At 41.6% G+C, this 26,309-nt stretch overlaps 1 protein-coding gene across 4 annotated transcripts in view; it reads right to left on the bottom strand.

The window, feature by feature from the left end:
• DCDC2B (doublecortin domain containing 2B) overlaps nucleotides 1-25,859 on the bottom strand; it is a 32,368-nt gene extending 6,509 nt beyond the window's left edge. For 2 of the 4 annotated variants that reach the window (XM_073665706.1, XM_073665707.1), the window contains exons 1-10: nucleotides 25,579-25,859; nucleotides 24,200-24,495; nucleotides 19,495-19,552; nucleotides 15,484-15,548; nucleotides 6,122-6,253; nucleotides 5,890-6,024; nucleotides 5,741-5,780; nucleotides 4,255-4,320; nucleotides 2,121-2,262; nucleotides 954-1,054 (exon numbers count right to left, since the gene is read on the bottom strand). In XM_073665706.1, the coding sequence (XP_073521807.1) occupies nucleotides 954-1,054; nucleotides 2,121-2,262; nucleotides 4,255-4,320; nucleotides 5,741-5,780; nucleotides 5,890-6,024; nucleotides 6,122-6,253; nucleotides 15,484-15,548; nucleotides 19,495-19,552; nucleotides 24,200-24,495; nucleotides 25,579-25,644 (1,101 nt within the window). In that variant the 5' untranslated portion in view covers nucleotides 25,645-25,859. Of the gene's footprint in view, nucleotides 1-953; nucleotides 1,055-2,120; nucleotides 2,263-4,254; nucleotides 4,321-5,740; nucleotides 5,781-5,889; nucleotides 6,025-6,121; nucleotides 6,254-15,483; nucleotides 15,549-19,494; nucleotides 19,553-24,199; nucleotides 24,697-25,578 lie in introns of those variants that run through there. The other 2 variants (XM_073665708.1, XM_073665709.1) reach the window with 2 other exon arrangements.
• Nucleotides 25,860-26,309: the final 450 nt, after the last annotated feature.

The following is a 26,309-nucleotide window of genomic DNA, read 5'->3' as shown; positions in this document are numbered from 1 at the left end:
CTCATCAGTGCAAAGTATGAGATGTGGTTTGGCTAGGTGAGAGTCTCTGGACTGAGGTCTAAGGGGTAACATTTCTCCTTGTGGAGAGTGACAAGCCAAGTCTGGCACGTCAGAGTGAGTGAGGAGACTTATAAGCTATGCATGATTCTCTAGGAAATTAAATATGCAAATTGTCTCTTCAGAGAGGAAGAGGACTAGAACTCTAGTGCCACCTATTGGAAGCAGTGGTACTTTTTTAATGTTTGTTGTTGTTTTTTTAAAAAAAAAACAAAAAAAAACCAGGGTTTGTTGTTTGTGCCTTATTGTAATGAATAATTTAGAGGTGCAATCGGTAATGCTCATCATTATGCAATGCTCATTGTCTTTCTGCTTGGAGCGTAGGTAAAATAATACTGATGTGCACACAATAACATTTAGGGAGGTCTGCCAGTCATGTGTTTCCTGCAATTTGTGGAGCGAGTGTACAAAGACTTTTTATAGCCATTACATAATGAGCATATGTAGAGAGGGTGACCAGAGTTGCTAGAATTAAAATGCCTCATTTTGTGATTCTACATACTGTAGTACAAAGTCTGATATTATCCCATATACTAAAAACAGTCATTCCATTTCATCACTAGGCGTCAAACGCAGAACAAACAGTTTGTCATAAAAATACTGAACAGTTTGTACCAGCCAATGAATTCCAATTACATGGGCTCTTAACTAACTGCAAGGAAGATAATGACCAATAAAGGCCTCTAATTATCTTGTAGCGTAATGGCTTTATATTGTGAATCTTCCTAATATAAGCAGATAACTTTGGAGATCTGCCCTACATAGTGTATGCTTTATTTTACATATTCTGATATAAACATGCATCATGTTAATAAATAATAGATGGATTGTTAGTAACGGAATACAAAGTGATTTTCTAATAATATAATTATGTAATACATAATATATCTTTATACCTGATCAATAGGAACCTCTACTCTTGTATGTGCATCTTCCTTTACTTCTTGAGCTCCATCTAACTCATGTCGGGTTTCTTTGACTTTATATACTCCATCTGCTTTTATTAAAAAAAAATTAGACCAAGTTCACAAGTCGCGGATCTGCGGTGCAGATTCATCACCGCAAGTCCTCAGCACTTTACAGTACAATACAAGTAAATGGGTTTCTCTTTAAATCCCAGTCACACGTTGGAGAAAAAAATCCACACGAAAATGAAAGCATGGTGAGGATTTTACATCTACAGCATGTTCATTATCATGTGGATTTTCATTGTGATTTTCACCTTATTCAATGCTTGGTAAATGAAGTAAATGAAATCAGCTAGTAACACATGAGGGTTCTGTCTGTGGATTTGTTGTCTATTTTATTTAACGATGTATCAAATCTATCAAACATTATGCAACACCTTGATTGATTTTGCAGAAATAATGGCAATACAGTCTCAAGCAAAAAAAATAAAACACTTTAAAAGGTCAATTAAAGCGCACCTGTCAGCAGGATTGTGCTCAGTAAACTACATACACTTTCAGCAGGAGGGCGACATTACACTGATTAAAATGATACCTTGGTTGATGAAATCCGTCCTGTGGTTCTTGTGTAATCTTTACTTTCAGTTTGGAGATGATATGCTCATGCTTCGGCGCGGCCTGTGGGGGGCACTCTATCTGGTGCTCTGCTTACATAGTCATCTGTATGCTCTTATGACAGCTCACTGTGCCTTCACTGACCTGTCTCCTATTTTACACAATGCATCTAGTAGTGCGGGGCTAGGTAAAATACGAGGCAGGTCAGTGAAGGCACAGTGAGCTGTCATAAGAGCATACAGATGAATATGTAAGCAGAGCACCAGATAGAGCGCCCCCCCACAGGCAGCCCCGAAGCCCAGGCATATCATTATCTACAAACTGAAAGTAAAGATTACACAAGAACCACAGGACGGATTTCATCAACCAAGGTATCATTTTAATTAGTGTAGTGTAATGTCGCCCTCCTGACAGTGTATGTAATTTACTGAGCACAATCCTGCTGACAGGTGCGCTTTAAGATCAATCAACCCTAAAATTTTATCAATAGACGTTATTTCAATAAAGCTTCAGAAAATAACTAGTTTGACATGAAAGTACCTTTGGTTTCCATCTCATTAGTCTTTTGCCTTTGAGTTGGTCGCACTCTTACAGGTTTTGCATAAAAGATAGAATTCTCCCCATCAGTGTGTTTGACGCCGGAAAAATTTGCACCTGTGGAATAGATCCTACGATTGTCTTCCTGAGGAAAGAAAAATACAAGAATAGTAATTAAGAATATGGATACCTTCAGGGACAATTATTGTTTTCTTACATGCATGTATTTTGGGCTAAAAAAAATTGAATTGGGTTTCATTAAACATTTTGTACTGTTTGGCTCTTGAGGGGGATGTTTGTTTCTCCGCACATTGTGGGCTACAGAATGAGATTAGTGAAGTAATCTGGTTCTGCTTCTTTCTGAATCAAGAGAGGAGTTTGGCCGGTGAATCCTGCGACACACGGATGCAACCCAGTAGTTATCTGTAGGCATGACTTCACCGGGCATGCACACATCGTGATGGGAAAGCGAGTGGAGCAACACCTTTTGAAGGGCAGCACGGTTGCTCAGTGGTTAGCACTGGAGCTTTGCAGCACTGGGGTCCTGGGTTCAAATCCCACCAAGGACAAGATCTGCAAGAAGTTTGTATGTTCTCCCCATGTTTGTGTGGGTTTCCTCCGGGTTCTCCGGTTTCCTCTCACACTCTAAAGACATACTGATAGGAAATTTAGATTGTGAGCGTCAATGGGGACCAAGATGATGATATCTGTAAAGCGCTGTGGAATATGATGGTGCTATATAAGCAACACATAATAATAATAACTAAGAATTCGTCAGTGAGCTTGTTCTGATGTGTTGATTTATGATCACAGACCACATAAAAGGTGAGATGAACTTTGATGTGGTCCTAAATCAGGTGATAGAATCTCTGATAAAGAAAAGACAAATAAAGAGTTAAGGCCCCGTCACACTAAGCGATATCGCTAGCGAGATCGCTGCTGTGTCACGGTTTTGGTGACTCACCAGCGACCTCACCAGCGATGTCGCTATGTGTGACACTTTGCAACGATCAGGCCCCTGCTGTGAGGTCGCTGATCGTTGCAAAGTGTCCTGGACCATTTTTTGGTCGTTGGCCTCCCGCTGGCTAGCACACATCGCTGTGTGTGACCAGCGGGACCAACGATCTGGCTGGTAACCATGGTAAATATCGGGTTACTAGGGGCACGCGCGCACTTAGTAACCCGCTGTTTACCATAGATACCACTCTGCTACGGTGAGCGGAGGCTCCAGCGCACCGTAGCAGAGTGGTATCCATGGTAAACAGCGGGTTACTAGGGGCACACGCGCACTTAGTAACCCGATATTTACCACAGTTACCAGCCTGCTCCTGCTTAAGCAGCAGGCTGGTAACGGGAGCAGGACATCGTGGAACGAATCTTTCCACGATATCGCTGCTCCCCTGATTGCTGGTGAGCCTGCCTGTTTGACAGCTCACCAGCGATGTATTAGCGATGCAGCAACGATCCCTGACAGGTCGTATCGTTGTCGGGATCGCTGCTGCATCGCTTAGTGTGACGGGGCCTTTAAAAGCCCCTCCCTTAACAAAATAAGATCACTGATTGCAAATTAACTCATTCTGCAGCCAGCAGTGTGCAGAGAAACAAACAGCCTGTAAAAAAGCCAAACGGTACATGACTTGTAAGGAAACCCAATTGCAAAAATTATTTTTTATCCAAAAATACATGCATTTCTAGAAGGCCTGTAGAAGACTTGTCACCAGACCAAAAGTGGCTTATTTTTGCTTTTGATTCAGTCTGGCTGCTTCTCTGAATATTCCATTCTTTGTTGTATGTTTTTTTTAATCCACCATACAGATTCTGAGTCTTTTTATATAGTACTAATTTTTATAGTCTTTACAAGAGGGGTGACTTTAGGCTGCTCCTGTGAGCACAGACCCTTTTAGTAAAGTAGCACTGAATAAAAAGTCTCATATCTCTGGGACCGTATGGTGGATTAAAAAAACAAAACAATATATTCAAGGAAGCACCCAGAATGAAATAAGGGTCCACTTTTGTCCTGGTGACACGTCCTCTTTAAGAAGTAAAAAATATGTTCTGAAGGTGTCCATATCCTTAATGTACAGATTTATAGAGAAATCATTTTTAAAATGCAAATTCATTTCTTAGACTGTTGTACCTGGGTTGGAGAGCTATTCAAAGCAGAGTCGCTGATTCCATCTTGGGATACGCTATAGACCTTGCCCTTCTCAGAAAGAAGAGAGAAACGCCACTTAAAATGGCATATAAAATTAAAATGGTGCATACAAAAACATATTTAAAGGGTTCGGCCTTTAACAGATGTGTTGGGGATATGATTTTGTGTACACTTGCTGTTATATAGGTGTGGCAGGTTCTCCTCCTGCACTGATTAGTACAGCCTTCCTCACAAGCTGCGCAGCTCTCCAGTCCATAAAGTGTCTGATGACTAGACCTGTCCACCAGCCTCCTCCAATAGAAAAGCAGTTTTCCCATGTGAGGTGTTTTACAGTTGGATGAGACTGATGTACAGGTCTGGTCGCATGATCCTGCACCGGCAGTCATTTTATACACTGGATAGCTGAGCAGTCTGTGAGGAAAGCTGCACTAACAAGTGCAGGAGGAGTACCTGCTATACTGATACAATAGGAAGTGCCACAAAATAATGTCCACAATATGTCTGTTAAAGTAAGGATAAAGTGGCCAGCAACAGAGCGTCACAACACTGTTTGAAATCCCGGGGCTAGGTGCTCCTTCCCTAGCCCTAGCTTTCCCTGCTCCCTGGATTACTTCTAATGGTGAAGACGCCGGGGCCATGTGTCTTGCTGAGCTCCTAAATCAGCCCTTATCTGTCCCCACCCAGGGAAGTGGAGAGTAGTAGTGTATAAGAATACACAAACCATTCTAACAAGGGAAGACGTACAGGGATAAATGAAAATACCAATCATACAAATATGCACTCATAAATAACAGAGTGGAACACCGGGAAGTAGAGGGATGGAAAAACAAAATAGGAGAAGATGAGAATATGCACACAGACAAATCAACAAGCAACACCCTTTAGAAAAACATTCTAAACACATCCTCAAACAACCAACACCTCCAATTCCAGAACCAGGCAGTACGAAACTAACACTGGCAATCCCTGATTGCCAAAGGAGAGTATATATAGCAGAGGGCAGTGGCCAACACCGAACAGCTGACACCATCAAAGCAGAAAAGCGCCAGAAGCTCTCAACTTAACAGATTAACCCCTGCACTGCTAGCAGAAACCTGCATTGTTTAATATGATGGTGAGGTGCTTCTAATCAGTGCAGGAGTATGTGAAATCAGACACCCCGATCTTCTGGCCCCTCTTTGTCGCAGTAAACCTGTGACACAAAGACTGTAGAATTCAAACCGTGGAAAATTTTTGATGAAACCCAATTGCAAAAAGGATTTTTAGTCCCAATTGCGTGCATTTAAGTAACAACAAAAAAAAGTGTCCTCAAAGGTGGACAATCCCTTTAACTACAATTTATTTATAGTACTGTAACCATCACCACATGATGGAATCAAGGACTAATTTGGCATTGCTGATTCAGCGGAGCTATATAACAGAAGCAAAGCTTTATTTGATTAGCTGACATATTGTACTTTCAGCTTACCCCAACTTTAGGAATCCTGCGCTTAACACCAGGCTGATTCCTAAAGTAGACATGACATGAGTAGAAATGAAATATTCTAGATAATGCTAAACAGATGGATTAGAGAGGAAGCAAAGTATTAGTAAAATGTAATAACTAAGTGTCTGTACTTGTTTCTTCCAGGTGGGCTTAGAAATTCCTCATATGGAAGACATTTATATTTCTCTGATCCAATAGCAACATAATATTCCCCAGACACCAGTTCAGATCCACATGAGATGGAAACGCCATCTAAAGTGCAGAGCCTGAAGAAGCAGAATATCAGTGAATCACGCAGAAACATAGGGCTGAACAAAGGAGTTCATATTCCTTTACTCCTTTATTCCTTCAGGCATCACTTACTTTCTTACAGCTCCATTGTATAGGTTGGCCTTTTCGGTAAGCAATGTTAACACCAGCTCCCACTCTCTCATGATACTAAGAGGTATAAGGACTCGAATAGGTGGGGTCATAAGATCGCCATTTCGAAAAATACTGGAAAAAGGAGAAATGAATGGATTAATATATTTACAGATGAGAGAGAAAAATTGTGATTCAAATAAATATAATGCAACTGTCCAGTTACCATAATATTCATTGTATTTAATACTCCCAGATGAAAGCTAAAAAGATAGGTATCCGAATGCATTGGATCGCTGTTCATCCCATCAGGAAGGACAATTACTATAAACAAGACTATGGACTTGAATTTGATTTTGGAAAGACTGGACAAAAAAATAAAGGAAGAGTCGTTGCACTGATTGTTAAACCTTTGTTTTTAAATGGCTTCTATTTTCTCACTTTGGGACCTGGTTTTTACTTTTTACAGGGGTGCAATCATTTTTAAGTTCAAGCTATTAAATGAAATCGGTCACCAGGCTTTTGCTATCTAATCCAAGAGAAACGTGATGTAGGGACAGAGACCCTGATTCCAGCAATGTGTCACTTAGTGGTCTGCTTGATGTCATTTTGATAAAATCCCTGTTTCTCCGCTGCATACTTAGCAGTTCTCTGAATGCTGAGCTCTGTATAACCCACCTACACCACTGATTAACAGTTTTCTACAAATGTACAGTGAATACAGAAAGCTGCCAATCAGTGATGGAGGCAGGCTACACAGAGCAGGAGGACGATATGGCATGAGACAACTAGTCCTCTAGTGATATGATATCTCCTGCTGATAAAACATTGATGTTATTGAAACTGCAACAGGCAGCCCAATAAGTCATACATCACTGGAATCCGGGTCTCTACCCCTAGATCATGCTGCTCTCAGATCACATATCAATAACCTGGTGACAGATTCCCTTTAATGTACATGCATCTTTTCCAATTCTGACCAGTGTCACTATATTTGGTAATAACTCTCGAATGCTTCAACATATGACAGTGATTCTGAGACCGTTTTTTCGTGACACATTGTACTTCATTTTGGTGGTAATTTTAAGGCAATATTTTTTACGTTTGTGAAAATATCGGAATTTTGGCAAAAAAAATTCTCAATTTTCAAACTTTTAATTTTTATGCCCTTAAACCAGAGAGTTATGTCACACAAAATAGTTAATAAATAACATTTAATACATATCTATTTTACATCAGCATCATTTTTGAAACATCAATTTCTAATTTTTCCAACAAGATCAATATTTTTAGGGACCACATCACATTTGAAATAACTTTGAGGGGTGTATATGACAGAAAATACCCAAAAGTGACACCATTTTAAAAACTACACCCCTGAAAGTGCTCAAAACCACATTCAAGACGTTTATTAACCCTTCAGGTGCTCCACAGGAATTAATACCATGTGGAAGCAAAAAAATAACATTTTACTTTTTCCCACAATAATGTTGCTTTAGCCTCAAATTTAGCATTTTCACAAGAGAAACATTGTGCATTTGTACGCCAATACCCCATATGTGGTGGAAAACTACTGTTTGAGGGCACTGCAGGGCTGCAAGAGAAGGAGTTCCATTTGACTTTTGGAGCGCAAAATTAACGGATGCCATGTTGCGTTTGCAGAGCCCCTGATGTGCCTAAACAGTGGAAACCCCCCACAAGTGACCCCATTTTGGAAACTACACCCCTCAAGGAATTTATTCAGGATGTAATGATACCTTGAACCCACAGGTGCTTCACAGAATTGTATAACATTGAGCCGTGAAAATAAAAAAAATACATTTTCCTGCAAAAATGTTGGTTTTGCCCAAAATTTTTCATTTTCACAAGGGTAACAGGAGAAAATAGACTGTACAATTTATTTAGCAATTTCTCCTGAGTAAGCCGATACCCCATAAGTGGTAGAAAACTGCTGTTTGGGCACACGGCAAGGCTCGGAAGGAAAGAAGAACCAACTGAATTCTAGAGCTCAATTTTGGCTGGAATAGTTTGCGGATGCCATGACACATTTGAAGAGCCCCAGAAATGCCAAAACAGCAGAAACCCCCACATGTGACTCCATTTTGGAAACTACACCCTTCGAGACATACATCTTGGGGTGTAGTGAGCATTTCTAACCTTCAGGTGATTCACAGAATTGTATAACATTAGGCTGAGTAAATGGCAAATTACCATTTTTTCCTCTAAAATGTTGCGTGGCCCCAAGTTTTTAATTTTCAAAAGGGATAATAGGAGAAAATGAACAGTACAATTTGTTACGCCATTTCTCCTGAGTACGTCAATAACCCATATGTGGTCAAAAACTACTTTTGAGGCACAGTGCAAAGCTCAGAAGGGAACAAGCTCCATATTGGAGTTCAGATTTTGCTGGAATGGTTTGATAGTGCCATGTTACATTGGCAGAGCCCCTGAGGTGGCAGAAGAGCAGAACCCCCCAAAAGTCACCTCATTTTATAAACTACGCCTCTCAATGAATTCATCTAGGGGTGCAGTGAGCACGTTGACACCACATATGCCTCACAGAATTTTATATAATTGTGTGCACCAATACCCTACATGTAATCAGGAAATACTTTTCAGGTACAGTGGAAAGCTCAGAAGGAAAGGGGCGTCATATTGTAGTGCAGATTTTGTTGTTATGGTTTGGGGATGCCATGACCCACTGGAAGAGCCCTAGGTGCCAGAACAGTAGAAACTTCCCCTATAAGTGACCCCATTTTACAAATTAGTGTGCAGTGATCATATTGACACCACAGGTGGGTCACAGAATTTTATGCCATTGAGCAGTGAAGAAGAAAAGAATTACATTTTTACCACAAAAATTTTGTTTTAGCCTTAGATTTTACATTTTCACATGGCACCAAAATTTGTCACACAATTTCTACTGAACGTGGCCATATCCCATACGTTGCTGTACAGTACAGTACTGCTTAGCCACACGGCAAGACTAGGGCAAGGAGCACTATTTGACTCTTGGAGAACAAATTATCGTAGAATAGTTTGCAGACTCCATATACAGAGACCCTAAGTGCAATAAGAGTAGAATCCCTTCTCAAGTGACCTCATTTTGGAAATTACTCCCCTCTAGGAATTTATTTACAGGTGTAGTGACGATTTTAACTCTGTGTGTTTTTTTTTTAAAAAAGTAGCAGTGGATGTTGCCGAGTAAAAATTGCAAATCTGCCAGTGTACCCAAGCTCATGCTTCGGGAGACATGCACCCGTAAATTAAGCGGGCTCTCATCACTACACAAATGCCAAACATGTTGACTCTAAATGTGGTTTAAGCACCCTGGGGCTCAGAAGGATTTGGGAGTGCAGAATTCGCTGGATTTCTTTTAGGGGGTGAGGAGCCATAGAGCTTTTCCAGAGCCTATGTACTACCAGTAACGTGGAAGCCCCCTATACTTCCATTGACAGATGACGGACCTGAGTGGGGACTTTTTTTGTGGATTGAGTTGAAGCTTTTATTGGGAACTTTTTACATAGCATTAGGGATCACATTTATCCAGCACACTACACTGAGCACAGACATCAGGGTTTCCATCTAAATATCCGAATGACATGATTCAGACTAAACCCCCGACGGATCCATTCACTATAATGAGGCAGCAGAGTTACTCTGGACTCCATCTGGCCTCTGTTCAGCAGTTTCCTTCTTTTCAGAGGTGCAAAAAACAGTGTCCAACTGCGCTTTTATGCACACTTAAAAGGACAAACTCCGCTGAATCATAGGCCAGGCGGCGTCCACAGTGCCTTTATCTGCCTTATTATAGGGGTTCCGTCTGAATCACGTATTTCAGAGATTTACACAGAAACCTCGGTGTAAGTGCTCAGCGCAGAGCGCAGGATAAATGTGAGCCAAGCTTTACTGCGATTTTTGGGAGGCAAAATGAACAAATCAACAGCAGGTGAAGAATTGCTTTTATTTATTTTTAACGCCGTTCCTCATGCAGTATAAGTGATTGAACGGATTTATTCTTTGGTACGATTACAGCGATACCAGATTTATATTGTTTTTTTATGTTTAGCTGCTGTCACACACTAAAAGATTTTTTTTTTTTTTATGTCGTTCACCATATGGTAAAAGTGATAAGGCTGCTTTATTCTTCGGATCAGTACGATTATAGCAATAACACATTTATATAATTGTTTTTTTATGTTTGCTGGTTTTACACAATAAAAACTATTTTATAGAAAAATAATTGTTTTTGCTGTTATATTCTGAGAGCGCTAACTTTTTTATTTCTCTGCTGACGGAGTTGTATGGCAGCTTGTTTTTTTGCGGGACAAGATGATGTTTTCATCTCTACCATTTTATTTACATTTGACTTTTTGATCGCGTTTTATTACACTTTTTTGGTGGTATGATAAAAAAGCATAGTTTTTTGCCACACTTTTTATTGTTTAAAAATTTTTTTCAGAGTTCACTGAAGGGGTTAAATAGAGTGACACTTTTATAGGTCAGGTCGTTGGGGACGCAGCGATACCAAATATGTGTTTTGATTTTTTTTTTTTTACATAAATATACCTATTTACTGGTTTAGTATTTTTTTCATTTTTTTGCTTATTTATTTTATGATTTTTTTTTAAATATTTTTACAATTTTTTTTTTACTTTTTTACTTAGTCCATCTATGAGCCTTTAAAGCTCACCTGTCAGCAGGATTGTGCTTAGTAAACCACATACACTGTCAGGTGGGCGCCATTACACAGAGTAAAATGATACCTTTGTTGATGAAATATGTCCAGCGGTTCTTTTATAATCTTTATTTTAATTTCTGACATAACTATATGCATGTGCTCTCACTATGTATTCATGTATTCCTATCTGTGCCTTGTGTTTTCAGTGACCTGCCTACTATTTTACATACTGACTATGTAATTTGTGTCACAAAGTGAAATTTACATTTCCCAAAATGGCTGCAGCAGCCAGCGCATGCACATTAACATCTCTCGTTTGCCGAGAGATGCTACTGCGCACGCACCATTTTGCTTTTGGAAAAAGAATTTGGATGCAGCAATATGGCGCCACGCATGCGCAGTAGCATCTCTCGGCATCTGCGCACGCGTGGACGCCATTTTGCTAGAGGAGAAAGAAATTAGCCTGCAGCAATATGGCCCCCACGCTTGCGCAGTAGCATTTCTCGCCGAGAGATGCTACTGCGCATGCGTGGCGCCATATTGCTGCACCCAAATTCTTTTTCCAAAAGCAAAATGGCTACTGCTCATGCGCTGGCCGCTGTGTCCATTTTGGGGAATGTAAATTTAACTTTGTGACACAATTACACAGTCGGTATGTAAATTACAGGGTGGCCATTTATATGGATACACCTAAATTAAATGGGAATGGTTGGTGATATCAACTTCCTGTTTGTGGCACATTAGTATATGGGAGAGGGAAAACTTTTCCAGATGGGTGGTAACCATGGTGGCCATTTTGAAGTTGGCCATTTTGGATCCAACTTTATTTTTTTCAATGGAAAGAGGGTCATGTGACACATCAAACTTATTGAGAATTTCATAAGAAAAACAATGGTGTGCTTGGTTTTAACGTAACTTAATTCTTTCATGATTTTTTTACAAGTTTATGACCACTTATAAAATGTGTTCAAAGTGCAGCCCAATGTGTTGGATTGTCAATGCAACCCTCTTCTCCCACTCTTGACACACTGATAGCAACACCGCAGAAGAAATGCTAGCACAGGCTTCCAGTATCCGTTGTTTCAGATGCTGCACATCTCATATCTTCACAGCATAGACAATTGCCTTCAGATGACCCCAAAGATAAAAGTCTAAGGGGGTCAGATCGGGAGACCATGGTGGCCATTCAACTGGCCCACGATGACCAATCCACTTTCCAGGAAACTGTTCATGTAGGAACGCTCGGACCTAACACCCATAATGTGGTGGTGCACCATCTTGTTGGAAAAACTCAGGGAACGTGCCATCTTCAGTGCATAAAGAGGGCGACACATCATCATGTAGCAATTTCAGATATCCAGTGGCATTGAGGTGTCCATTGATGAAGAATGGCCCCACTATCTTTGTACCCCATATACCACACCATACCATCAAGATATGAGATGTGCAGCATCTGAAACAACGGATACTGGAAGCCTGTGCTAGCATTTCTTCTGTGGTGTTGCTATCAGTGTGTCAAGAGTGGGAGAAGAGGGTTGCATTGACAATCCAACACAATGGGCAGCACTTTGAACACATTTTATAAGTGGTTATAAACTTGTAAAAAACTCATGAAAGAATAAAGTTAAGTTAAAACCAAGCACACCATTGTTTTTCTTATGAAATTCTCAATAAGTTTGATGTGTCACATGACCCTCTTCCCATTGAAAAAAATAAAGTTGGACAACTTCAAAATGGCCACCATGGTCACCACCCATCTGGAAAAGTTTTCCCCCTCCCATATACCAATGTGCCACAAACAGGAAGCTGATATCACCAACCATTCCCATTTAATTTAGGTGTATCCATATAAATGGCCCACCCTGTAGTAGGCAGGTCACTGAAAGCACAGTGATCTGTCACAAGGCAGAGATAGGCATGCATGAATGCATAATGAGAGCACCACAGCACATGCATATCATTATGTCAGAAATGAAAGTAAAGATTATAAAAGAACCGCTGGACAAATTTCATCAACAAAGGTATCATTTTACTCAGTATAATGGCGCCCACCTGACAGTGTATGTGGTTTACGAAGCACAATCCTGCTGACAGGTGCACTTTAACTTTTATTAGTCTGATTGCTGGTATAATGCATTGCAATGCACCAGTACTGCAATACGTTATACCTGTAAGTGCTGTACTGACAGAAGTCTCTTAGACCATGCTGAGAGCATGGTCTAACAGGCTTGCTGTAGCTGGCTGACCCGGAGGTCGTCATGACGACCTCGGATCACCATGACGACCTCAGATCGCCAAGGCAACGATCGGTCCCTCGCGATGAACTCGCGGGGGCGCCGATCTGAAGGAAGAGGGAACGTCTTCCCTATCCCAGCCTTCTAAATGCTGTGATCACTATCGATCATGGCATTTAGGGGGTTAAATAGCCGAAGGCAGTGCGAGCACCGCTCCTGGCAGTGACAGCTGGGTCTCGGCTGTAACTTAAGCTGTGCTCCCAATGGTGATCGTGCGGGCACCACTTCTGTGCCCCCATGAATGCCATGACATAAATTTACATAATTTTGCGGGAACCCCTTCCAGATCATGATATATACTTACGTCAAATGTCGGGAAGGGGTTAAACAGTAGAAACCCCTCACAACTAACCCCATTTTAGAAACTACACCACTTAAGGATTTTATTCAGGGGTACAATGAGCATTTTGAACTGACAAGTACGACATAGAATTTGATAACATTAGGTTGCATATTGAAAAATTTCATTTTTTTCACGAAAATGTTGCTTTAGCCCCAAATTTTTCACTTTTGCAAGAGGTAACACAAAAAATGGACCCCACAGTTTGTTAGCCATTGTATTCTGGGTGCAGAGATACCCCACATGTAGTCAAAAAGTTCTGCTTGAACAGACACCATGTCTCATTTGCAGAGCCCAGGTATCAAAACAGCAGAAACCCCCACAAGTGATACTCCATATGTGGTTAAAAACTGCTGTTTGGGCTCAAAAAGTAAAAAGTGCTCTTTGATTGTTGGAGAGTAAATTTGTCTGGAATAGATAGTGAATGCCATGTCACATTTACAAAGCTCCTGACATGCCAAAATAGCAGAAACCCCCGACAAGTGACCCCATTTTGAAAACTATACCCCTCGAAGAATTAATTTAGGGGTGTACTGAGCATTTTTAACCTACAAGTGATTCATTAAACTTTATTACATTTTGATGAGAAAACAAAAAATAATTTTTTTTCCACTAAAATATTGCTTTAGCATCAATTTATAATTTTTTACAAGGGGAAATAGGAGAAAATGGACTCCATAATTTGTTATGCAACTTCTCCCGAACACAGTAATACTCCATATGTGGTCAAAAAATTATGGTTGGGCATATAGCAAAAATTGGAAAGCAAAGAGCGCTATTTAATGTTTGGAACGCAAATTTGGACACTGGGTTGTATCTGCAGAGCCCCTGACGTGCCAAAAAATCAGAAATGCCCACAAGTGACCCGATGTGGCAAAATAAACCCTATAAGAAATTCGTTTATGGGTGTGGTGAGAATTTTTAACCCACAAACTAGATCACAGAATTTTACAAAATTGGGCCTGCGAACAAAAAACTTAGGGATTTTTTGCTAAAATTTTATTCTAGCCTCAAAGTTTTAATTCACATAAGGGGTAATAGGAGAAAATGGCCACGACAATTTGTTATCCAATTTTTACTGAATGTGGCAGTACACCATATGTGGTTATACACCACTCTTTGAGTACATGGCAGGGATCAGAAGGGAAGGAGCGCTACTTGGCTTGTAGAAAGCACGCAATACCAATTATGTGTATGTTTTTTTGTTTATTTTTGGTTTAACACAGGCTGCGTTTTTAGTGGCGAAACAGCTTTTCGTGATTTGTGTGCGCTTTTTTGTGTGTTTTTTTTTTTTTTACACATCTTATTTTACTTTTTTCATTGTGGGACATGAATATTTTTCACTTTGATGACTGGTCTCGTGCATTGCAGTACTCATGTACTGCAGTGCCTGAGATCTGTCAGTTCTTCACTGACAGAGCCTCTTATAGTTGGGTCTAACAGGCCACCATACCCTAAGGTCATCAGTTGAACTCGGGGTGCCATGGCAACTATCCGCACCTGCGATTAGGATCACGGAGGGCCAGTGGTATCAAAGGGGTTCTTTTAATTACTTAGATGCCACTGTCGAGATTGACAGCTATATTTAAGGGGTTAATTGGCCCTGATCAGTTGCAAAACCGCAGGGCGTCAGCTGTCACTTGCAGGATTTTTTCCTGCTGGGAGGCACTATACACTTAATTCCTAGCGCCATTAAAAAGCAGCGCTGAGGATTAGGGCCCCTTAACTGACACCGTGAAAAGGCGTATAAGTGGTCGTTAAAGGGTTAATGATTGACAGCCTTCCCTAAATGAGCATGCATATAAAGTTTAGCTGTCAGTCACTCAGTAAGACCGCCCATTAGACTAATAAGCCCAGAGTTATACTGAATCTGTAAGAGTAACCAAAACCCAAGCTATGCTGAATCCGTAAAACTATATATCAGTCTGATCAACTTTTTGTGCTAGGAGATTCTTCTTACTGCTAGAAGATAGGATTGCATTTCCAATATGACAAGTTTCCTTTAAAATATGTCAATCTTTAATGCTTCAAACTTTGTGAATGTACTCACTGAATTATACAGGGAAGGTGAGATTCCTCCCTCCAGCGGCCAGGGACTTTTAGCTTGCGAGAGATCTAGGGAAACAAAGTTTAGGGTGGGAATATATCTCTGCCAGAATTAATTATATTTTAATATGTTTTGTGCATGCCCTTCCTGAACGCTTCATTTATTCACCTCTGAACACTATGACACCAGTTAAACACCCTTCCTGTCAACCCAATTCACATACCTCTCCCTTCTGAACTTTTTTGACTCATCAAAGTAGAGGAAAACCAATCCTGGTATGCACAGTGAGAACAGCTAGCAGAGAGGGAAGAAGGGTCATATATAGAGGAAGTGTTTGAGATACTGGAACATTCTGGGAATTTTTGTCCAGACTCTAAAAAGTACAAATGGTTCAGAGAACATGAAACAATATTATGTGTAACTCGTAGGTGTATGCTATATACATTGTACGGCCATCACTGTTCAACATTATACAAACTTGCACTATGTGCTTGATGGTAGACATGTCCAGAAACGCTGCAAGCCATGGTAGCATATTTAGAACACACAGATTTCTCACAATAGCACTAGCAACATGTGAACTGGCATTGTCATTTTGATAAACGGATCCTGGAATACTTTCACATTATCTCGTGAAGGGCTCTTCATGGCGTTGTCCAAGTTGTCTCCAAACCAATCTCCGTCTATCATTGTGTCCAAAGATAGGACTCATCGTGAAGAGGATAGACCCATTCCAGCAAATGCCTTATGGTGATTTGTGTAGACACTGTTTGACGCCTTAGACTTGATATGTGACGTTTAATGTCACTTATAGTATAGAATGGATCACTACGCTCCATTCTTTTAATCAGACAAGACCATGTTAGGCAACACCATGAAGAAGCCTTCACGAGTAAACCTCACACAGGTCACATCCCCGGGATTATGATATGGGGTGGCATAATGTAGGGTAGCCGGACGCCTCTAGTCTTCATGGCACATTGATTTGGTAATGGAACCAATGGTACAGCCACTTCTGCAATGTTTCTCAGGAGCCTACAGTGCAAGGCTGCATGTTGCTGGTGCTACTGCAAGGAGTTTGCATGGCCTAAACGTGCTACCATGGCCTGCAGTGTGTAACATCCCTGGCGGCGTGCTGGCATGGCTTACCAACTCCCACCATGTAAGATTGCCATCTTACCTATCAGTCCAGGCTGCACACTTTGCTCCAGTACCTGCTGTGTCTCTTGTCTGATTGCTTAGGGCGGTGGCGCGGTTACTGCCTGATTCTTAAAGTTACTGTGTGCGCACTCCTAATGCCTCCCCAGCCTATTGCTGAGTCACTGCATACTTAAACCCCCTCCACCCAGTAGGAGGTGCCTGAGCAACACTTTCTTTAAGTGTGTTCCTTGCAACTGAGTTGCCAGGTCCTGTCCTGTATCTTGTCTGTTTCTGCCACCCTGGGGGCTGTATTCCCAGGCCTGTTACCTGATTCTGTGACTTCTAGTCTGTTCCGCCACCCTGGGGGCTGTATACCCAGGCCTGTTGCCTGTATCTGTGACTTCTAGTCTGTTTCCGCCACCCTGGGGGCTGAGTTCCCAGGCTCGTTCCTGTATCTTGTTCCTGGTTCAGTTCCTGTCTGAACTGTGTCCTAGCCCATTACCTGTTTGTCTCTATGTCCGAACCTTCCCTTTTCCTGCAGTATCTGAACCTGCACCTAACTCCAACTCATTGTCTCTGTACTTCTGTTTGTGAGTTTTGTGTCCACTCGCTACTTCATTGTAAGTACCTTGTGTGTATCTGCTTCTGCTTGTCCCGTTTCCCTGCCTCCGTATCTACCTTCTGTGTTCTAACTATCTTCCTGTATTTTCTAGTCTGTTCCATGTGAACAGAGCCCTGTCCTGTCTGCCTGTACCTTCTGCTCTGCTTGTCCACCGCACCTGCGGTTTTGCTCTGCTCTGCTTGTTCACCGCACCTGTGGTTTCGCTCTGCTCTGCTTGTCCACCGCACCTGCGGTTCTGCTCTGCTAGTCCACCACACCCGCGGCTCTGTTCCTGTATCCCAGTCTGTACTGGACCCTATCCAGCCTGCGTTCATACCTGCCAGTCTGCATACCAGCCGTGCCTGTCAGCACCCGCCTGTCTGCATACCAGCCGTGCCTGTCAGCACCCGCCTGTCTGCATACCAGCCGTGCCTGCCAGTACCCGCCTGTCAGTATGCCAGCCTGTTCCTGTATTCCCCAGTGTGGGTCAACAGCTGTGACCGGGGTCTGACCTGGAGTAGCACCTGGTCCCTCTGCTCGGTTCCTCCCTGGTTCACAGAGTCGACTGAGCCGCCATGTGACCTTGGTCGGACCGAGTTGATACTTAGTCACGCCCCTCCATGCACTCCTCGGTTCATGGTCCGGTGGGATCACTAACCACGCTCACGCCTGTCTGTCCGGGCTTGTGCATAACACAGTGTCTCCGGACTAGTCTTCCCATCGAGCACATCTGGGAGATCATTTATGGCTAATCGCAAAGGGAGCTGCCAGTAGCGGACCTTGATGATTTGTGTGCTAAAGTGTACTCAATGTGGCTGAACATTCCTCAGACAACCATTAATAACCTCACTGATAGCATACCATTTTGTGCAAGGGCATGTATTTCTGCACATGGCGCTCATACTCAATACTGAATCATGAAGTATTGAAAATTTTGTTTCCATTGTTTCATCATTTGCAGACTATTAGGGTATGTGCACACGATGCAGAAATGCTCAGGATTTTTTCCTGAGCGTTTCTGCATCTCTCTGGCAGGAAAAAACGCATGCGGATTGTACATGCGGTTTCCTGCCAGGGACATGCGGAAATGAAGCGGTCTTCACTTTCATTTCCGCATGCGGGTTGACAAGCGCTTCCCAAGCGATTTTAGCATCACTTGGAAAGTGCTTGTCAACTTCACACTATATAAATCCATGCAACCGGCATGGATTTATATAGTGTGTGATGTCAAAAAATAAAAAATAAATCTATACGTTACCATCTGATGGCCCCCGGTGTCCTGCTTCATCAGTCCCGGCTGCCGGCAGTGAAGACTGTAGGACCTTCCGACGTCAGCGTCACGTGACCCGTCACATGACTCTGACGTCAGCGAAGGTCCTTCATTCAACCGGGAAGCCGGCAGGACGCAGCGCAGGCCGTCAGAAGGTGAGAATATATATATTTTTTATTTTATTCTTTTTTTTTTAATGGTACCTGGGTCTGGATGAGAGTCCTCTCCTCCACACCCAGGTACCATCCGCACATTAGACCGCATGAAAAGCGCATCAACATATACAGTGATGCGGATTCCATGCGGTCTAATGCAAGTCAATGGCGGCAAAAGAGCAGCGTTTCCGCAAAATTAATTGACATGCTGCGGATCATCATGGGCACAGCACATGCGGATTTCCATTGGGGAACATTGCTGCCCTTCTACCATGCGTTTTTCATGCGTTTCCGTGGCGTTTACGCAACTGCAAAAACGCCGCGGAAACGCATGAAAAACGCATCGTGTGAACTCAGCCTTAACATGTCTACTGATCCATAATTTGCAAAATGAGATCCTTTTTTCCTCAATAACAGACATTTATGGACCTTGTGCCTTATGTCATAGACATTAGTTTGTGGGAAAATCTTACCAAAGCTGCAGGGATGCACCAACAAAAATAAATTGTGTGAAAAAGTTTGGAAGTTGCATTCTTGTTATGGTTTTTATTTTGCTTTTGAGTTTTTTGGCACTCAATCTGCTAGGACTATAACCAAGTTTAGTAGCGGCAAGAATGAAACATTCAAAGACCATATACTTGGAGTGGAATTTTCATTCAGGAAAAATAAATCACAAAAAGTTATGAAAGTAGGACCTAAATTTCACCAGTGAAATACTGTATTCATGGTAGGCTAGATATTGGAAAGCTAATTTTCCTGTTACCTAATAAAATCAGTAGTAAAGTTTTAAATGTCTAAACAGTAAGTAAACATAAACAAGATTCCTGAAAATACTTATCTGGTTTTACCTGTTGGATGTCCTTGCTGTGTGTGGTCACAGGCGGCTTAACTTCTGTGTGAAGGTAACTATTATACGTGAAGTAAACAAGATTAGAGAAGTGCAGTAATTTATGGTTAGTAATTGATATCAATGCCATATTGCATTAATACATCAAGAATTCCAGCTGTCTCCAGTCCAGTTTCTTCTTCTCTTGCTGCTTACAGTGCAACATGAAGAAAACCAGATACATTATATTTCCATCACATTCTCCCACCAGACCTATCAATCGTTGTTAATGGTTCCATGTTTCCATCTGTCTCACAAGTCCACCATCTCATAGTAACCTTTGAGTTTACCGTCTTTTAAACCACACATCCGAGACCTTACCACCTCCCACCAACGCTAACTTTTCAAAATATTTCTCAAAAACTTGCCTTCTCCTCAAGTCAATAAAACCGCAAGTGCATGCATCATGTTACTTCAAAATCCTTCTCTGTGGTTCCCCATTTAACACTCTTGCCCCTCTAACCCACCCTCAACTCTGCTGCTTGGTTAGTCAACTTCTCTGCTGTCCCAATCAATTTACTGGCTAACCAATGGCAAGAGAATTTATTTCAAAATACTAACAATGACACACCATCCATAAACTGACATCCTTGCCCTTGACTCCTACTACCTCCCCTCACAAGACCTCATTCATCTGTCTCCTGAATCTTTTTTCTCCAACCTGTCAAATTCTTCCCCACCTTCAGCAGCAGCCTAAAAACCAAAGTTTTAAAAAAAGCCTTTACCCCCCAAGGTGGTTTGCACATTAATGACCAGGCCAATTTTTACAATTCTGACCACTGTCATTTTATGAGGTAATTACTCTGGAACGCTTCAACGGATCCCGCTGATTCTGAGACTGTTTTTTCGTGACATATTGTACTTCATGATAGTGGTAAAATTTCTTCGATATCACTTGCGTTTATTTGTGAAAAAAACAGAAATTTGGCGAAAATTTTGAACATTTCGCAATTTTCAAACTTTGAATTTTCATGCCCTTAAATCAGAGAGAGATGTCACACAAAATAGTTAATAAATAACATTTCCCACATGTCTACTTTACATCAGCACAATTTTGGAACCAACATTTTTTTTGTTAGGGAGTTATAAGGGTTAAAAGTTGACCAGCAATTTCTCATTTTTACAACAAAACTTACAAAACCATTTTTTTAGGGACCACATCACCTTTGAAGTGACTTTGAGGGGCCTTTATGACAGAAAATACCCAAAAGTGACACCATTCTAAAAACTGCACCCCTCAAGGTGCTCAAAACCACATTCAAGAAGTTTATTAACCCTTCAGGTGCTTCACAGGAATTTTTGGAATGTGGAAGAAAAAAATGAACATTTAACTTTTTTCATAAAAATGTTAATTTAGACCCCAATTTTTTTTATTTTCGTAAGGGTATCAGGAAAAAATGGACCCCAAAATGTGTTGCGCAATTCCTCCTGAGCACGCCGATACCCCATATGTGGGGGAAAACCACTGTTTGGGCACGGCTCTGAAGGAAAGGAGCACCATTTGACTTTTTGAATGTAAAATTAGCATGAATAATTAGCGGACGCCATGTTGCGTTTGGGGAGCACCTGATGTGCCTAAACAGTGGAAACCCCTCACAAGTGACCCCATTTTGGGAACTTATCTACATGTGTGGTGAGCACCTTGAACCCCCAGGTACTGTACTTCACAGAAGTTTAGAACATTGAGCGGTAAAAATAACATTTTCACATTTTTCCCACAAAAATTTTTTTCAGCCTCCAATTTTGCATTTTCATAAGGGTATCAGGAGAAATTGCACCATGCAATTTGTTGTGCAATTTCTCCTGAGTAAGCCGATACCCCATATGTGGGGCAAAACCACTGTTTGAGCGCACTGCAGGGTTCCGAAGGGATGGAGCGCCATTTGACTTTTTGAATGTAAAATTTGCTTGAATAATTAGCGGACGTCATTTTGCATTTGGGGAGCCCCTGATGTGCCTAAACAGTGGAAACTCCCCACAAGTAACTCCAGTTTGGAAACTACACCCCTGAAGGATTTTATCAAGGGGTATAGTGAACATTTTGAACCCAGAGATACGACACAAAATTCGATAACATTAGGTCATCATATTGAATAAGTTGTCATTAGTCTTGAGTGCAAGTGCTCACTACTTTAGTTTGCATCGGGTACTCAGGTATGCACCAAGTATTGCGGGTGCTCAAGTGACATGCTCAAGTCTCCGCCCGCATGTTTCACGGTTGTTAGACACCCAAAAAAAACATGTGGGGATTACTCGTGCATGGCAGGCAATCCCCGCAAGTTTTTTTTGGCTGTATAACAGCTGCAAAACATATGGGGCGAAGACTCGAGCACCCGCGATACTCGGTGCATACCCGAGTACCCGATGCAAACTCAAGTAGCGAGCACTTGCGCTCAACACTAACCGCCATATCATCATCATTTTTTTTCTTTACTTCTGAAAAAATCCCAACCCTAACCCTAATACAACCCCAACCCTAACCCTAGCCCAACCCTAACCCTACCCTAATCCAAGCCCAACCCTATCACAACCCTAACCCAACCCTAACCGCCCTACCCTAACCCTAGCCCAACCCTAACCCTAGCACAACCCTAACCCTAGCACAACCCTAACCCTAGCACAACCCTAACCCTAGCACAACCCCAACCCTAACCCTAGCACAGCCCTAACCCTAGCACAAACCCTAGTTTTATGTGGTTCTTTTTATGCCATTCCACGTGTGGTAAAATTGATAAGGCAGCTTTATTCTTCAGGTAAGTACGTTTACAGTGGTACCACATTTATATATTTTTTTTATGTTTTGGTGCTTTTACACAATAAAAACTATTTTATAGAAAAAATAATTGTTTTTGCATCTCTTTATTCTGAGAGCTATAACTTTTTTATTTTTCGGCCATTGGAGCTGTATGGTGGCTTGCTTTTGCAGGACAAGATGAAGTTTTCAGCAATAACATTTTTATCTACATTCGTCTTTTTGATCGCATTTTATTCCATTTTTTGTTTGGCGGAATGATGATAAAGCATTGTTTTTTGCTTCGTTATTTATTTTTATTTTTTACCGTGTTCACTAAAGGGGTTAACTAGTAGGACAGTTTTATAGGTCAGGTCATTCCGGATGCGGCAATATCAAATATGTGTACTTTTATTGTTTTTTCATAATAATATGTATTTATGGGTACAGTATATTTTTAATTTTTTGGGATTATTTTTAAAAAATGTTCTTTTTATATTTTTACAATTTTTTTTTTCACTTTCTGACACTTTTCTTACTTTTACACATTGTCCCACTATGGGACTTTCACTTTTTACATTCTGATTGGCTGTATAGCATACAGCCTGACAGTGCTGCACAGGAAGAAGTTACTTTGGTTGCGCACTGCGCATCACCAAATTAACTTCTTGCCTCCTGGTGACCCGGATGTTGTCATGATGACATCGGGTCACCATGACAACATCCGGGACCTGGGACAGACACCTAACATCCGGCGGGGATCGTGCCCGCACAGCCTGTGTGCAAGCGAAATCACCAGGGCGTACTAATACATATCTGGCACATAAGGCCCAGGGCACAGATAAGTATTAGTACGCCTTGGGCCAGAAAAGGGTTAAAGTATGTTTTCTCTGAAATCCTGCCATTTTTTCAGAGTCAAACATACCCGGCTGAGATTATACAGCCAGCCAACAGATTGGGCAGCATGTATCAAGTATCGGGCTCTCTTTAAACACAGACAACACAAATCTTCACTGTCATGTATGCAAAAAAATTTCCCTGCATATAAAAATATTTTTTAACCCCTTACCGACATCTGGTATACATGTACAGTGCAAGTGAGTAGCAGGTGTATGGAGCGGACTCATGGGTCTGTGTGTTATAGCCAGTACCTGCCTCTAACAGCCAAGGCCCATGCTTGTTAACCTCTGTCAAACAACTGTCAAACCTGACAGCGGCATTAACAGTGAGTCAGCATGGGGGCGCATCATTCTATGCACCCATTGGCGCTCCCGTGACAAGGGTCCTTGCCTGTCGGCCGCCCAGCTTATGGCCGGGCTTCAAAGGAGACAGTGATTTTTACTATGTGCAGCAATACTGTGGTATTGCTGTATATAGTATAAGTGATCAGACGATCGCGGGTGCAAGTCGTCCCCTAAGGGGACTAATAAATACAGTGAAAAGTTAAAATATAACAAAAACCATAAAAGTTCAAATCAACCCCTTTTTCCCCCCCATTAAAAATAAAGATATAAAAAAAATACAAGTGTGATATTGCCACATCCAAAAGAGTGCATTCTAGTAAAATCTAAAAATAAACAGAGAAAAATTCAAAACGCCAAACTTGAGTTTTTCATGATTTGCTGCAATACTGCAAAAATGCTGTAAGAAGCAATCAAAATGTCTTATCTATCACAAAATGGTATCAATAAAAATGTCGTTTTGTCACGCAAAAAATAAGCCCTGTAAAATCTATTTGCACCTTTTTTCATATGTACCATGCCCTGGAATAAAGAGGCTTTATGAGAAATAATTAATAGATAAGGATATTCACCTAGAAGTTGTAACATTAAAAGCACCTGCCCAACATTTTTTAGGTTCCACAAAATTAATTACCCCTTCATAAACACAAAAACCTAAGGTACATACAAAATTTTATGTAAATTTTCATACTCACTCGAGTTTTCTGAACTTTTCTGTCCCTGCGGCAACATACTGACCCCTATTAAGTAGGTCGCTGAGCTCCGTCACGCGATGGCCATTGCGGGGCGTGTATATGCTACGTACAGCAGTCGGGGCTTGAATACAAGTTGTCACCTCATTTAAGAAAGCTTCAAATGTAATAAACTGCTTCTCGTTCACAACCATACGGCGCCCATGGTGAAAAGGGTCTCCATTTCGAAATACAAGCACATTTTTGCCATGCGGAACCAGCTGTACCCCCGAAGCGGAGCTCATTTTGAAAAAAAAAGGCTAAAAAAGATAAAAGACAAAAGTGTACAAAATAAAAACAAAAATGAAAAATGTTCTCAAGTAGGTCTTTACATTGCCAGGTGACAAGGGATATCTGACAGAGGTAATCGCACACAAAGGACGCACAGTTCACACGCTGATCTGCACTCTCCTGTCGATCATTCGGTTGCTGTGACTCTTTGCTGTTGCCAGGTAACAATAACTGGTTACAAGTGTTGGAGAGGAGGGTGCAGGGTTACAGCCACCACGCCTCTTATACAAGAGGTTTAAACTCTAAAGCGTGTGGTATGAGATGAGAACTGATCGCTCCTGCAGGTATTTTTGGACGATGACATTACAAACATGCATCACCAAATAAAAACACAAAAAATACCCAATCTTGCAACAATGACCTGTTACCAGCCCCATAAATCTGTAACTATTTCTCTTTCAACAGGTTGTCTTGTGTGAGACTATCTGCTGAACAAAAAGCAAGTGACAAGTTATTAGATAAAAATTGGGAGGAAAAAAATGAGATATTTCAATTATTCCTTACCCATAGCCTACTTAGATTAGAGATGAGCGAATCGATTAGTAGGACCCTGGTCCAACGGCTACATAAATATTCTGTGGTAGCCCGATGAGAGCCCTGCAAACCGCCTCTTACATGCCAGAATTCCAGATGCCTTTCTTGAGTGTAGATCTGGCGCAGCATCATGCGTACGTCGCGCCACTATAGTGTTGTCGCCTCAAGCCGACAAATCAGGAGGGGCGCCGAGAATTGTGACAGTTAGAAGGTAGTTTGCAGGGCTCCGATCTGACAGCCATGTACTAACGACAAACTAAAAATCGATTTGCACATCTTTATTAAAAATGTATCCCTCTTAAAACATAAATCTCTAGGGGGTCTGCCAGGGTCAGCAACCTTTGGCACATGGAATGTGTTTGCCCGGTAAACTGGATAATTTGCATACAACTTTACAAAGTAAATACAAGCAGGAGAGGTAAGGATCATCACAGATTGGAAAAGCTGGGTGACATACCAAGTAAATATAAGCAGGAGAGGTAAGGATTATTACAGGTTGGAAAAGCTGGGTGACATACCTGCAGGAAGAATAGATAAATGGACATGCTGATTAAAGTTCGGTGGTGGTAGATGACCGGGTGCATTCTGTATACATATTAAATTATGGTCTAATTCATTGCAGTACACTGAAATGCAGACATAAGTTCCTTACTAGGGATGAGCGAGCATGCTTGGATATCGAGTTATCCGAGAATCCGAGCACGCTCGGATAACTCTTGCAAAACAAACCTACTTCTCATATCCTCCCTGTCTCACAACCCTAAACAGCTATTCAACACTTTCAATCCGTCCTCCGTCCCGTCCCCCCCCCCCCCGCACCTCCTCCCTCCTCTCTCAGCTGAAGTCTTTGCCTCAGTCTTCAAGCAGAAGACTGATAACATCAGAGAAAGAATTGTCTGACAGTCCCAACAGCCCCTCCTCATAACTACTCACCCCTCCTCCTCCAAAACCAGCTTCTCTGCCATTACGAAATATCAACTTTCCTCTCTACTCTCCAGATCATATCTCACCACCAGTGCACTTGACCCTATCCCATCTGACCTCATCCCAAACCTCACCAGTCTTCATCCCAAACCCATCTCTTCAACCTATCACTAACAACTGGTGTCTTCCCCTCTTGCTTCAAACATGCCTTGATCACGCCCATCTTCAAAAAGCACCCCGTTGACCCATCGTTTGTGTCTTAACTATCGCCCCATATCACTTCTCCACTATGTCTCAAAACTACTGGAACAAAATGTCTATCTTG

Source organism: Phyllobates terribilis, unplaced genomic scaffold (genome assembly GCF_046119375.1).
Source record: "Phyllobates terribilis strain yellow unplaced genomic scaffold, ASM4611937v1 Scaffold_2__4_contigs__length_985480577, whole genome shotgun sequence".
In the NCBI taxonomy this organism is placed as follows: domain Eukaryota; kingdom Metazoa; phylum Chordata; class Amphibia; order Anura; family Dendrobatidae; genus Phyllobates; species Phyllobates terribilis.
This window is presented reverse-complemented; position numbering and strand designations above follow the sequence as displayed.